The sequence below is a fragment of the Sphaerodactylus townsendi genome, linkage group LG05, assembly GCF_021028975.2.
Source record: "Sphaerodactylus townsendi isolate TG3544 linkage group LG05, MPM_Stown_v2.3, whole genome shotgun sequence".
Taxonomy (NCBI): domain Eukaryota; kingdom Metazoa; phylum Chordata; class Lepidosauria; order Squamata; family Sphaerodactylidae; genus Sphaerodactylus; species Sphaerodactylus townsendi.
In genome coordinates, this window is record NC_059429.1 from 54,307,159 (window position 1) to 54,320,780 (window position 13,622).

At 39.0% G+C, this 13,622-nt stretch overlaps 1 protein-coding gene across 1 annotated transcript; it reads right to left on the minus strand.

The window, feature by feature from the left end:
- Nucleotides 1-282: 282 nt before the first annotated feature.
- LOC125433936 lies at nt 283-5,692 on the minus strand. The gene is made up of 2 exons (XM_048498883.1): nt 4,315-5,692; nt 283-699 (listed from the first exon to the last, which is right to left on the minus strand). The coding sequence occupies exons 1-2, from the start codon at nt 5,172-5,174 to the stop codon at nt 522-524; spliced, it is 1,038 nt and encodes a 345-aa protein (XP_048354840.1). The 5' UTR covers nt 5,175-5,692; the 3' UTR covers nt 283-521.
- Nucleotides 5,693-13,622: the final 7,930 nt, after the last annotated feature.

Below are 13,622 nucleotides of genomic sequence, written 5' to 3' on the forward strand. Positions count from 1 at the left end.
CCACCCTAAGGCATGGACAATACCCCACCAAATGTTTCCCTTCTTTTTTTTTTTATATATAATCTTTATTAAACAGTTTTTAAAAAGAAATCAGTTATACATTCACGTTCGTCAGTTGATCGGATATAATCAAACCTTGTCAAGCGTTAAATTCATGAATAACTAGCGAAGGAGCGGTCATAAATAATAATTCAGGATATTAATTCCTTAATGTATCCCCTTACTCCTTCGTTCCCCTAATCCCTCCCCATCTTCCATTCCCTCCCTCTATCTCTACCCCCCTGACTTCCCCCCAGTTACTTCCATATAGTTCAGTGTCTTCACGACTCTAAGTCCCGTCTATTTATAAAGGAAAACAAAACTTAATCACAAGTCCTAAAGCTTGATCACAATTTCCCAAAAGAAGAGAAAGTTCACCACTGATTTTACATTTCAACCTAATATCCTTCTGGTACGGAAAAGAAAAAAAGAATAAGTTCCGGTGTATTCAGTATTCTATTGGAGAGATCTTAATGTCATAGTTATTTGACTGATACAATGTCCACGGTGTCCAGGTTTGTTGATATTCCTCCGATGGTAACTCCTTGATCTGGAATGAGAGTCTGTCCATTACATATAAGGTTTGTACCTTCTCCCTCCACTCCTCGATCCTGGGTAATTGGTCTGACTTCCAGTGCCGAGCTATCACAATCCTGGCTGCTGCAAGTAAGTGGAATAACAGGTGTTTGTTTTTAGCATCAATTTTTTCATTCATGAAGGCTGGGCCTAACAGGTAAGTAATTGCGCTTTTTTAAATGTTTATCTTCAATATTTTCCCTATTTGTATGTGTATAGCATTCCAAAATTTTTTGATTTTATTGCAGGTCCACCAGGTGTGGAAAAATGTGCCAATTTCTTTTTTGCATTTCCAGCATCTGGCTGATTGATGTTTATTCATTTTCGCTAACAAGGACGGTGTAAGGTAAGTTCTGTAGTACATTTTTATCGAATTCTCCCAGAGGTCCGCACAGGGAGTAAATTTATATATTTCCTTATAAAATTTATCCCATTTTTCTAGGGATATTGTCTTACCGTGATTTTTTGCCCATTTAATCATGTTATTTTTCACTATCTCATCTTCTGTTTTTTGTTGCAGCAAAAGTTTATATAGATCACTAATATTCCTCGCATCTGGGTTGATAAATATTTTATCCAGTTCATTTAACTCTTTTTGTATCCCCCATATTTTATTATCCATTTTAAAGTTACTATATAATTGGGCATACGTAAACCAACTACAATTCCCTTCTTCCCATTTTATTTCATCTTTTTGTTTCATAATTGGTATGCTTTGGTTCCAGAGTAGTATATCTTTATATCTCGGCCAGTTATCTTTTTCATTGATGTCTATAATTTGCTGTGCCTCCATCCTTGAAATCCAGGTTGGGATTTTAGTGTAAAATGTTCTTTTATATTTCAGCCAGATTTTTAGTAAGCTGTTCCTTATCAAATGATTTTTAAAAATTTTATCTATGTATTGCTTTTTTTCCAGAGTCGGCCATAAATAGGCATGCCACCCTTTTTGTAGGTTATACCCTTCTATGTTCAGTAGCTTCTTATCTTTTAGGGTAACCCATTCTTTTATCCAAGTTAAGGCACCTGAGTCATGATATGTTTGTAAATCTGGTAATGCCAGGCCCCCTTCTCTTTTGTTTTGTATTAAATGTTTATATCTTACTCGGGGCTTTTTTCCCTCCCATATAAATTTGGTTATTATTTTTTTCCAGTCATTAAATATTTTGTTGGAGGTTACAATTGGAATAGTTTGAAAGAGATGCATAAATTTTGGTAATGTTGTCATTTTTATTGCACTTAATCTTCCTAATAGTGACAGATTTTTATTGGACCAGTTCTTGAAGTCCTCCTGAATTTTTGTCCCCATTTTTTCATAATTGTTCTTTATTAAGTTTTTATTATTATCTTCTAATATTATACCTAGGTATTTTATTCTTTTTTCTTTTTTAATATTAGAGCTTTCTGTGGTTCTTCTTTTTTCTTGCTCTGTCATATTCCACAAGAACATTTTGGTTTTATTATAATTTATTTTTAGTCCTGCTACTCTTCCATAGTTGGCTATTATTTCTTGTAGTTGCCCAAATTTTGTTTGTGGTTCATCCAAAAAAATCACTACGTCGTCGGCGTATGCCATGAGCTTGTACTGAACTCCTTTCACTCTAACTCCTTTAATTCTGTGGTCCTCTGTTATATTTTGTAATAGTCTTTCAATTACTAAGATGAAAAGAAGCGGGGATAAGGGACAACCCTGCCTAGTTCCTTTGGCTATTGTGAAATAATCTGAGTATTCATTGTTTATTTTAATTTTTGCGTTTTGTTCCATATAGGTTTTTTTAACTGCAGTATAGAAGTTTCCATTTATGCCCATCCGTTGCAGTGTTGCTAGCATGAACTCCCAGTTCACCCTATCAAACGCCTTGTCCGCGTCGAGGAAGATAGCTGCTAACGGAAGATCAGGTTTGTCATTGATATATTCAATTATATTTGTGACTATTCTAATGTTTCGTTTTAGTTGTCTTCCCGGAATGAAGCCAGATTGTTCTTCCTTAATATATCTGGTTAAGATTTTCTTAAGCCTGTATGCTAGTACTGTGGTGAAAATTTTATAGTTTACATTAAGTAGGGATATAGGCCGAAATTCGCTTACATCTGGTGTTTCTGATTTAGTCTTAGGTATTAATGAAATTGTAGCCTGTTTCCATGATTCTGGTAAGTTTCCATCCGTGAAGACCTTATTTATAAGTGATACTAATTGTTTGATTATCTCTTCCTTAAAGATCTTGTAATATGCTGCTGGTATGTTATCTGTCCCAGGTGTTTTATTTTTTAATCCCTTAATTACTCTATCCACTTCCTCCACGTCTACAGGTTTATTCAGTTCCTCTTTTTCTTTCTTACTTATTTTTGGTATTTCCTGCTTGTTCAGGTAGCCCTGTATGTTTTCTGTTGTTAATGGATCTTTTTCGTATAGGTGGCTGTAAAATTCTTGGAATGCCTTTTTAATTTTATTCTTATCTGTAATTGTTTTCGGTCCTATCTTAATTTTATTAATTTTGTTTAAGTTTTGTTGTTTCCTTAATTTATTTGCCAGCCACTTTCCTGTCTTATTATCTAAGGTATAATGTTTCTGTTTCATATATAGTATATTTCTGGCAATCTCATCTGTTTGTAGTGCCCTAATCTGTTCTTTTAATATCCTAATTTGCTTATTTACCTGTTTACTATTACGTTTGTCTTGAAGTTTCCGTTCTAAGTTTTTAATCTGTCCCTCTAATTCTTTAAACTTTTCTTTTTTCTTTTTTTTTCAGGTTTATTTCTGCCACCTTCAATTGTCCACGTATTACTGCCTTGTGTGCGTCCCACAATATTGCCTCCTCTTTCACCGATCCTGTATTCAAGTCCCAATACTCCAATAAACCTTTCTTAATGTTCTCTTTGACTGTTTTATTATTTAAGACCCATTCTTTAATTCTCCAATTTGGTTGTTTTGGCGTTGTTATTAAGTCTATATATATTGGATTGTGGTCTGATAAAATTCTCGGTTTTGTTTCTATTTTTTTAATTTCTGTACAAATACTTTTAGAGGCCCAGACCATATCAATTCTTGATAATGTATTATGACTATGTGAGTGATGTGTAAAGCATTTTTCATTACCTTTTTTCAATCTCCATACGTCTTGTATACATAGCTCTGTTGTGAGCTCGAAAAACACCTTAGGCAGTTTGTTGTCTTTTCTCATCTTACTTTTTTTTTTATTTTGCAAATCTAGTTTATCTTGGTATGGTTCTATTATCCCATTGAAGTCCCCCATCAAAATCCAGTTCTCATTTGAAAATTCAGATAATTTTTCTCTTAACAGGCTGTAAAAGATTGTTTTTTTCTCATTGGGACCATAGATCCCTATTATCAATATTTTGTTATTATTTACCGTCACCTCCACCCCCAAATATCTCCCTTCTTTATCTGTTAATATCTCCTTGGGTTGTAGTTGTTCCTTAATGTACAGTGCTACTCCCCTTTTTTTCTTTTTACAGCCTGCATGGAAAAGAATCCCCAGTCTGGGGCATTCAATATATTTTTCGTCCCCTTTTTTTATATGGGTCTCCTGCAGACAACTGACTGCAAGATTTTCCTTAATAAGATGAGAGAAAACATGTTTCCTTTTTCTGGGGTTATTAAGCCCATTAATATTGCATGTTACAAATTTATTCTTTTCCATCCTCCTCCCTCCCCTGAGACCCTTTACCCTTTGTTCTTACTTTCCTTTTTCTTGGATGGTTTTTTTCAATTTTTGCGAAATCTCCTGCGCTCTTTGTACCGTGTTGATGTTTAATCTCTTCCCACTCCAAACAAAGGAGACCCCTTCCGGAATAATCCAGCGGTATGTAATATTATTTCTCCTGAGTGTGTCCGTTAAACATTTATAATCCTTCCTCCGCCTCTGGATTGATTGTGGGATTTCCTTCATTATAATCAGCGTTTTCCCATCCAGTTTGAGTGGTTGCCTCGAGTGATATCTTAAGATTTCGTCCTTCAAGCTTTTTCTCACACAATGCATTATTATGTCCCTTGGTAGTTTCCTATCATGGGCTACTCTTGAATTTACCCGGTATAGTTGGTCAATTTCCCTTATAGCGTCTTCTTCTTCAAGGTCCCAAACCTCTTGGAGTAATGGCATAAGGCGTTTAGATAATATTTCACCATCGCACTCTGATATTCCTCTGATTCTCAATGTATTTTCCTTTTGGGCGTATTCCAGTAGTGCCACTGCGTCTTCTTGCCTCAGGAAGTTGTCTTTCAAGTTTTCCATTGAGTCCTCAATATCTGTGATCCGGTTCTCGTGGTCTTTTAATCCGTCTTTGATTATGTTTAATGTTTCATCAATTTTTTTAAAGTGGCCCATCTCTTTCTTGATGTTCAGTAACTCTAGTTCCAGTCTGGCCATTCTCTCCTTCGATTCCTGCTGGAATACTGCTGTATCTTTCAGGGAATTTGTTGTAATTTCTATCAGGTGCTCCAGTCTCGCCCCATATTCTGGGTTCCTTTCTGGCGTGGCTGGGTCATGATTAAGACCTTTTATTACTTTTTCAGACACGTATGGGCCTCTCCTGGTCGCCATCTCGTTTTTATTTTTTGTTAATAGCTCTTTACTAACATTCAATGTTGTTGCCTCTCTTAACGGCGTCTGTCTGCGCAGCGTCTGTCAGCTCTTTAAACAGCGTCAGTCTGCGTTTGCCTGCTGTCCGTTTATTTTCCCAGTCCCAGTCCCCCAGCCTCGGGTATGTTAGTATAGCATATGGCGCAAGTTCTTACTGTAGCGCGGTGTTGAGCCCCCGTTCCTGTTCGCTTTCTCTTTCTCTCTTCCTATTATCGTTCACTAGAAGGCTTCCGGTCTCCCAGAGTTATGGGTCGTTTCGCGTCACCTTGCTCTTTGTACCGGAAGCTTTCCTTTGTTTATTTACTACAGCGTCATTTCCTGCTCCGTTCTCTGGCAGAGCGTTCTTAAAGTCCTCGGCAAACTGGCGTATTGCCAAGTAGCTAACTTGTTCAGTGGAGAGTTGAAACGACAATTTTTTTCTCACTTACTTTGTACAAGCCCGTGGATTACCCACCTGCTTCGGGTCCTCGCGCTGATGTTTTCTGGAGCAGCGGGGGCGTCGAGGCGGCAAGCGCCTCCTTTCGTCTTTCCTCCGTTCGTTTCTCCGTTCTCTGTTTTTCTTCCTCTCTCCACGCACCGCAAAGTTAGTTGATGTCACAGCGAGTCGTTACTGTAGTAATTCTATTTCAACACTGAGGTCAGTTTGTGTCTCTTATTTTCTCACGTATTTTTACAGCAGTTGGGGGTGGCCGTCTCTTCCTGGGTTCTTCGTTTACCCTCTGCGTTCTCCTCGATGTGAAGGGCGAACTGTCTCCGTGCTGCCGAATGGACTTCTGCAGCCTCCTAAGACCTGTCCGTTCTTTCTCTTTAGGCTCCCCTCTTTCCAATAAGAGTGGGATTTCCCCGTATCTCTCGGGGATTGAGAGGATTTCTAGCAGATGCCTCTCTCCGTAAGGATTGAGGCGTTCGAGACGGCCATTTCCCCAACCGGAAGTCGACTCAAGGTAGTTTACCAAATGTTTCCCTTCTTACTGGACACAGTGTGTAACAGACTTCCCTCTGTGATACACCTCTGAAGGTGCCAGCCACAGATGCAGGCAAAATGTTAGGAACAAGATCTACCAGACCACGGCCACACAGCCCAGAAAACCCACAACAACCAGTTGAATCTGCCCTTGAAAGCCTTCGACAATCCTTCTATAAGCATCAGAAGCAAAAGAGGAATGAAAGGACTCAATAGATAGGCCAATAGAGATTATCTTCTTCTCAATTGTAACTAGACAACTAGATCAATGTGATTCAGTACACATCTGATAGATTAGACTTGAGGGATCAGAGTTATAGTGTACCATGGCTTTAAGCCATGCTAAGATCTCCATCTTGTACTGCCAGTCTCAGCATAAAGGGCTGTGTAAGAAATGCACCTTGGCATTTCCATGATTTTGCATTAAAAAGTGGATTGTAGGAGCTCAACTGAGCAGCTGGCAGCTCCAATCCACAATGGGGCATCATATAAAAGTTGAGTGCCTATCTTAGCATTGAATATTTTTAAAGCTGCGGGGACAAACTGATTAACTGTGTTATAAGAAAAGTTATATTTCTTGGGGACAAAGTTGAGATTTATCAAAGGGATGCATATCTGGACATGTGAATGCTTTTCTGGTGCTCATATAAATACTATGACCTGCTTTATTTTCAAATTTATACCCCATTTCAAGTTTATTTTTAAATGTATACCCCACCCTTCCCATAATGGGGAGGGGTGACATGCAAGGGAAGGGGAGTGAGGGAGGGAAGGGTGTGAGGGGTGGTATGCAAGGAAGGGATGGGGAGGGGAGGGAGGGGGCATTCAAGTGGAGTGAGGGAGAGGAGGGGAGGTAGGGAGAGGGTGGCATGCAAATGAGGGGAGGGAAGGGGCCCAGCATCTTGACCTGGCCCACCTTACCTAACGGGAGGGAGGGGAGAGAGGAGAGGGGTGGCATGCAAGGTAGGGGAGGGAGGGGGTTATTAGCGCCTGTTATTCTTTGTCACATGAAAACATGGGAGATATTGCTTTCCACTTTTACATATGCATTCAAAAAAATTGGACCATGTGGTAGCTTTGAGATTCTTAAAAGATCATTTGAAAATGGACTTCCCCCTTCAAGTGTCACACATTTGAATGCTACTGTGCACCATTATCTTGAGTAGCTTTGCAGGAGTGTCCACTCCTGAAAAAACAAATTCCCCTTCCCTTACTTCCCTGCCTTTTGACATTTTCCTGAGACTATAATGAGTTTAGTCTGTAGGATTTCCTTTTTTGGTGGCATTATCAGAAGAAATTATCACATATCATTATCTGTAGTCAATGAGGTTTCACAGGCCTTTCTTTTTTGTCCACTGGACCACACATGTTCCTTTGAGACAGGAAAGCATTGTCTAGACTTGGGACTTTGGAGTTCCCTTCATCTCCATCTTTCTGAAATTTCAGAATTTCTTGATCTTGCTGTGAGCGTGTGCAATAGTTTAGGTTACTTCTGTACTCTTGAGGAAAAGTCCAGGATGGCTGTGGAATTCACCTTGAATACATTTGGGCAAGCTTCAGTGGCTTGAACTAACAGCAGAATGAATGTTGTAGCTAGGACTAACTGAGAACAATGACACTTGTCAATTGCTTAAAAATAAAATGCAGTAGAATTACTTTTCACAACAGGCTAGACTTCTTGAAAATTCAGAAGAAAGAAAAACATGTCAGGGAAGAGCAATTCTTCACATGAAATAACAGCAAAGAGCAAAAAGCAACCATTTTTAACAGCCCCTTCAATAGTCAGTCACCATTGGAATCCAGCTGTCAAAATGGATTTTCTTTTTCATGTAGTCAGACCTCCCACCATGAAATTCAGCCCTGATTTCTGTGAAACGCATCCCTATGGTCAGAACATGGGTAACTGCAGTTCTAATATATTGTATTAAAACACTACAGAGGGAAGGGAAGGATTTAGCTGAAAGTCAGGGCAATCCTCTATAAACTACTATGGAATGTAGATGTAGTTGAAGGTCCTTTCAGCGCTGAATACTGATGGACAGCTGTGCTGGGTTGTCTTAAAAGTATGGACTGAATACTAGACAAAAATATTGACCCCGAATCAGGACTCTAAAACTTATCTATTACAGAGGTTGTCAAGGATCTACATTTATCATAGTAGACTATGCCAGAACACCTGTCACTAATGCTCCAGAAACTAGCAGAAATGCAGTGAATGGGAAATAAGATTTGGCCAAATCTGAAATTAAAACAAGACTGAAGAGTCTGCACTAATCAGCAATGAAATGCTTACTTTTTATTGTCTGGAGCCATTTCATTTGTCTCATGAAGCACAGAAGACTTTGGATCAGCCAATGAGGAAAGCCACCCAACTTGTTAAGGCTGTAATTTTAATAGGTGCTTTTCATAGTTTAATGTCATTTTGACTCTGCTCCTTCATACATTTGATGTGCAAGTTGTGTAGCATGCCATTTGTTCTTTCTCTACCTATCTATATCATGGTCATTGTTGAGATATTGTCAACACAGTAGGGAGAAACTGGGAATGGAGCAGTACAGCAGAGACTAATGCAGCAGTATTAGATAATGGTTTTGCAGTTTGACTATAGCATCACACATGAACCCAAAATTTCCTATTCTATAACCACCTGTTCTTGATAAGGTCTGAAACCACTGCAAGTTTGATTTTAATTTTGGTTTGTATCACTTCAATACAAACAAGAAAGCAAAAGAGAGCCATTTTAGCATATGCTCTGGTTATTGTAAACTTTCTAAATGCTAAACCTGATAACCATCCCTTGTGAAAATGGATATCTTCTAAGAAACATGACTGATGACAAAGCAAATTGCTTCTTTTTTTGCTTGCCTATATGCAGTTTTCCCCCTCTCCATTATAAATCAGTTTCTTACTTATAAAGTCAATGGATTTATAGAAAAAACCTATCAAACATTGTTCTTTCCTGGAACTGAATCTGGGTTTGTTTACTTAACCCATTACAGTACAGCATGCAAGACACCTAAGTATGTCAGTAGCAACTGTAAATTAACCTTGTTACAAATAACTGCTAATTGGCCACAGCAAATAGTTTTGTCTGCTCAATGATACCCTATGGATGTTGAATCAAATCTGAAGTGAGTGATAACTAAATTTGAAAACAGTTAAATAGACTTTGCAAACTGTGATTGTTTGGTCTTTGTATATATAACATTTCAATATCTTATAAACTTTCCCACAAAGTTAACCACTCTCCTCTTGAAGGGGAAGTTTTCCCAGCTCTTTGGTAAAACAAATTGTACGCCTTATACAATAGAATTTTTTAAAACCCACAATTTTCCTAGTTCTCAGTATGCAGATTTCTTTGTAAAATCTTTCCTCTAAAGAAATCTGAGAAATTTTCTCCATATCTCTCTGAGAGACTTATAGCAGTATGGTTTTGAAGCTAAGAGGAAAAATTGATTTCAGTCCAGATTTCCTTACTTTTGCCCTAACAGATCATCACCATTCTTTATAATAAAGCTGGATGTAATATGGATATACAAACTCGCTTTTCGCGTCTGTTCTACTGGAGGTAGTGGTTTCTTATAGAACAATTCACTGTGCAGGAGGAAGGTGCCAACCTTTGCAGAATGAATCTGTAGGACCCAACACAATGTTTGTTTAAGACTTTATTCCCTCTAGTCAATGCCAGTTGTTTTTCCTCAGTGGAAATAGATATGCATGCAATCTGTTCTTTAAATATATGTACTTGATACCAATATTTAATACACCAACATAGTATGATTTTGTGGCAAAAACTGAACAGCAGCAGCAACAACAAAACACCAGTGCACTGGATTTCCTCACAAAATACCAAATGTTTAGTGGCCTTAGTGGGGCTTTGAAAAAAAAGTTGTCAGAAATGACTTTCAGGAACTTGAGCTGGGGTAGCAAGAATTCTTTGCTATCATGGGCCAGAATGTAGTTATTTAAGTATTTTTTTACCCTTTTGTCCCCAGTGCAGCTGGATGATATCATGCTATTAACTCACCTCATCTCCCTTTTGTATGGGGCTGGAGGCAGAGAGGATTTATTGGCTATAAATCTGCAAATGAAATAGGAAAATAAGATTTATTTATTATTTATTGTTTAAACTTCTATACCGCCCCATCCCCGAAGGGCTCTGAGATCAGATTCTGGTATGAACGTTAAACATGGGGAAAAGCTAAAGTAGTGAAATACTTTTGGTTACCTTTTCACTGACTGGTGTTACTGCCTGGGAAGGATCTAATTATTTCAGAGACAGAAACTTACTACTATTAGTCAGTGCCAAAATACATGTCCCTGGGGCAATGTTCTTATTGTTTTCTTCTTAAGGGCTTTAGATCCTAAACAGGCAATATGATATCATTATTTTTTGGAATAACACAGCATTTCAACAAGGAATATACTTATTAAGTAATTTGATTAAATTATACAAGACTCTTTATATGTTACAATGGGACTCGAAAAAAAATACTTGATGTCATTTTTCAGAATATAATCTGATTGAACTATTGAATGATTTGATCTCACAAGGATTATAAAAATCCACAGTGGACATACATTCCAAGCTGACAGGAAGTACACAGTCATATTACCATCCAGATGCCATTTCCCTTAAAGTCTAGCTTATCCTCCTAAAACGTTGGAAAAATAATTTTTTTAGAGTGGGTAAATGGACCACCACTACATGGTCAATGAGTGAAATGTGGGAAGTGCCAATACTATTTATTGATGTACAAAGCTGGAGAATGAAGTGTAGCACTATTATTGGCTGACTGTAGAGAGTTAGCCATTAGTACTGATGAGGAAATCACAGCAGAAATATAATCTCTTGAAATCAGAATACCCTCTCTGTAATTCTGAAATTGGCACAAGATGCAAATTATTAGCTACGTACAGAGAAGGGAGAATTTTCTACAACCTTGAGGAAACTCCCAGGTTTGCAGAAAAATGTTACATTAACTGAGAGATTTTAAAAAATTCCCCAAATAGAGAAGCATGATCTGTACTTGCACAGATAATGTACAGGAAACAGACCCTTCTTCTAGCTGCCAGGAAGGAAATAAGAGGGTGACTAGGGACACCCAACACTCAACATCAGCAGTATCTGAGCCAGAAGGAAACCTGGATGAGAAAAACCAACTCTATGTCTTGGCAATCCCCTCTCTCGAGCATTGCAATTTGATCTTGGAGCAGTTGAGAACTGGCAGTGTTTGATGCGGGAGGATCTGGGCTGCAGTCATCTCTACCATGTCCCCTTTAAACCATCTTTTTTTCCAAACAAAAACTCCAGGCTCTTTGGTCTTTCCTCACAAGAAAGGTGCTCCCACCCCTTGATCATATTGGTTGTATTTTTCCAGCTCTGCAACATCCTTGCTGTGATAATACAACCAGAAATGTATACCATATTCTGAATGTAGGAACACTATTGTTTTATACAAGGATATTACAATATTCAATGTTTTATTTTCAGTCTCTTTCCTAATAATTGCTAGCATAGTTTGCCCCTTTCAATACTGCCAGTTCTAGGCCGCACGGGCCAGGGAAGCAGCTGCACACTGAGGTAAATGACCCCAGTGGAGCACCAGAACCATTCGCACACTTCCATGCAGGTGGCCCTGGAGCTGCCACGGCCCGTGGATGAGCCTCTGCACGGAGGTGTGTCCTGCTTTTAAAAAACGTAACTTCTCTCCCTGCGCAGCTCCACAGGGATGACGAGACATTCTTCTGCATCCATGGCAACGCCTTGGGAATCGGAGGGCAGTGAGGGCAAGTCTCTTTATCCCTGTGGAGCTGCACAGGGAGAGAAGGTAAGTTTTTTTTTAAAAAACAGGATGTGCCTAAAAGTGGCACTTCCCACCCGATGCCATTCACTCAGCACCGGGTGCAAAACAATGTTTTTGAAAAACCTTGTTCATTGAGTGAGTTTCAAAAACAGTGTTTCCCCTCTGGTGGGGGTGGGGAGCAGGGTGCTGCCTTGTTTTGGAGGTGGCAGCCTTGCAAAGTGTGCCCCAGGAACAGTGTTTTTACCGTTTTACCGTGCCTACCGTGCCTACCGTGCCTTTTGGTCCATGTTGAGTGGGCCTCGGAGTTGATGTTTTCATGTAGCTATTCACTATATAACCAAGAACATCTTGGTCTAAGTTAAGAACCTACTAGCATATATTTAAAGTTAGGAGTCTTTGTTCCAGTGTTCATCACTGAACTCTTATCCCCATTGAGCTTTATTTGCCATGACATTGCCCACTCACCCAATTTTGATAGCTCTCCTGTAGTTCTTCACAGTTCACTTTGGCTCATTCCGCACAAACAGAATAATGCACTTTCGAACTGCTTTCAGTGCTCTTTGAAGCTATGCGGAATGGCAAAATCCACTTGCAAACAGTTGTGAAAGTGGTTTGAAAACACATTATTTTGCGTGTACGGAAGAGGCCTTTGATATTCATCATCCTTAATAATATAGTATCATCTGCAAATGTCTTTGTGTGTGCAGTTCTGCAAAAACTAAAAGCAAACTTGACTGGCAGGAGTTTGTGACTGTTGGGCATGAACCATTCAGGTAGGACAGTGATGGCGAACCTATGGCACGGGTGCCAGAGGTGGCACTCAGAGCCCTCTCTGTGGGCACGCACAGAGTTCATCATGTGGGGGGAGGGAATTGCCCCCCCCACATCTAGGCTGGCCTGGGCCACTGGGCTCGATTATTAGCATTAAACCTAAGACCTAGTTTTGGGGAAGCAGTATAGGTTAAGCGCTGTTAAACCCCACTGATTTTCATGCAAAGAACCAAGGCACGATCCTTTACCTGGGAGTAAGCCCGGTTGCTGGCTTCAAAGGAAAACTTCACCGACTACCACCAAGCTTACTCCCGAGTAAATGCACTTCAGAGCCAAATCCATTTTTTTTTCTTAACTAAAACTTCAGTATTCAGGTTAAATTGCTGTGTTGGCACTTTGTGATAAATAAGTGGGTTTTGGGTTGCAGTTTGGGCACTCGGTCTCAAAAAGGTTCACCATCACTGAGGTAGGATGATCAGCTCATGTCTAACTGATACTTTCAAACACAGTAACTTCAATTGTTGAACATATTTGTGATAAAATTTGCAGTATCTCCAGTCACAAGTGTGATGGATACTATACCTATGTAGGCCTTTGCTAAAAAAAAATTAGAGGAAAAACTTAACAATGTGACTACCTGTCCAGATACAATGAAGCAAATCTTTTTTTTTCATTTAGCCTTTATTTGGCATAAAGAGTATAAAATCACATCTAAATTACATCAAAATACAAGCTTGCAACATGTAACAAATGAAGTTGATTCATACATACTGTTGCTTATGGGATATTTCCAGCAGAAAGTTCACAGCCATTTTACAGAATGTAGCATCAGAATTATTTAATAAGAACACTAGTCTGCTTAGTTCA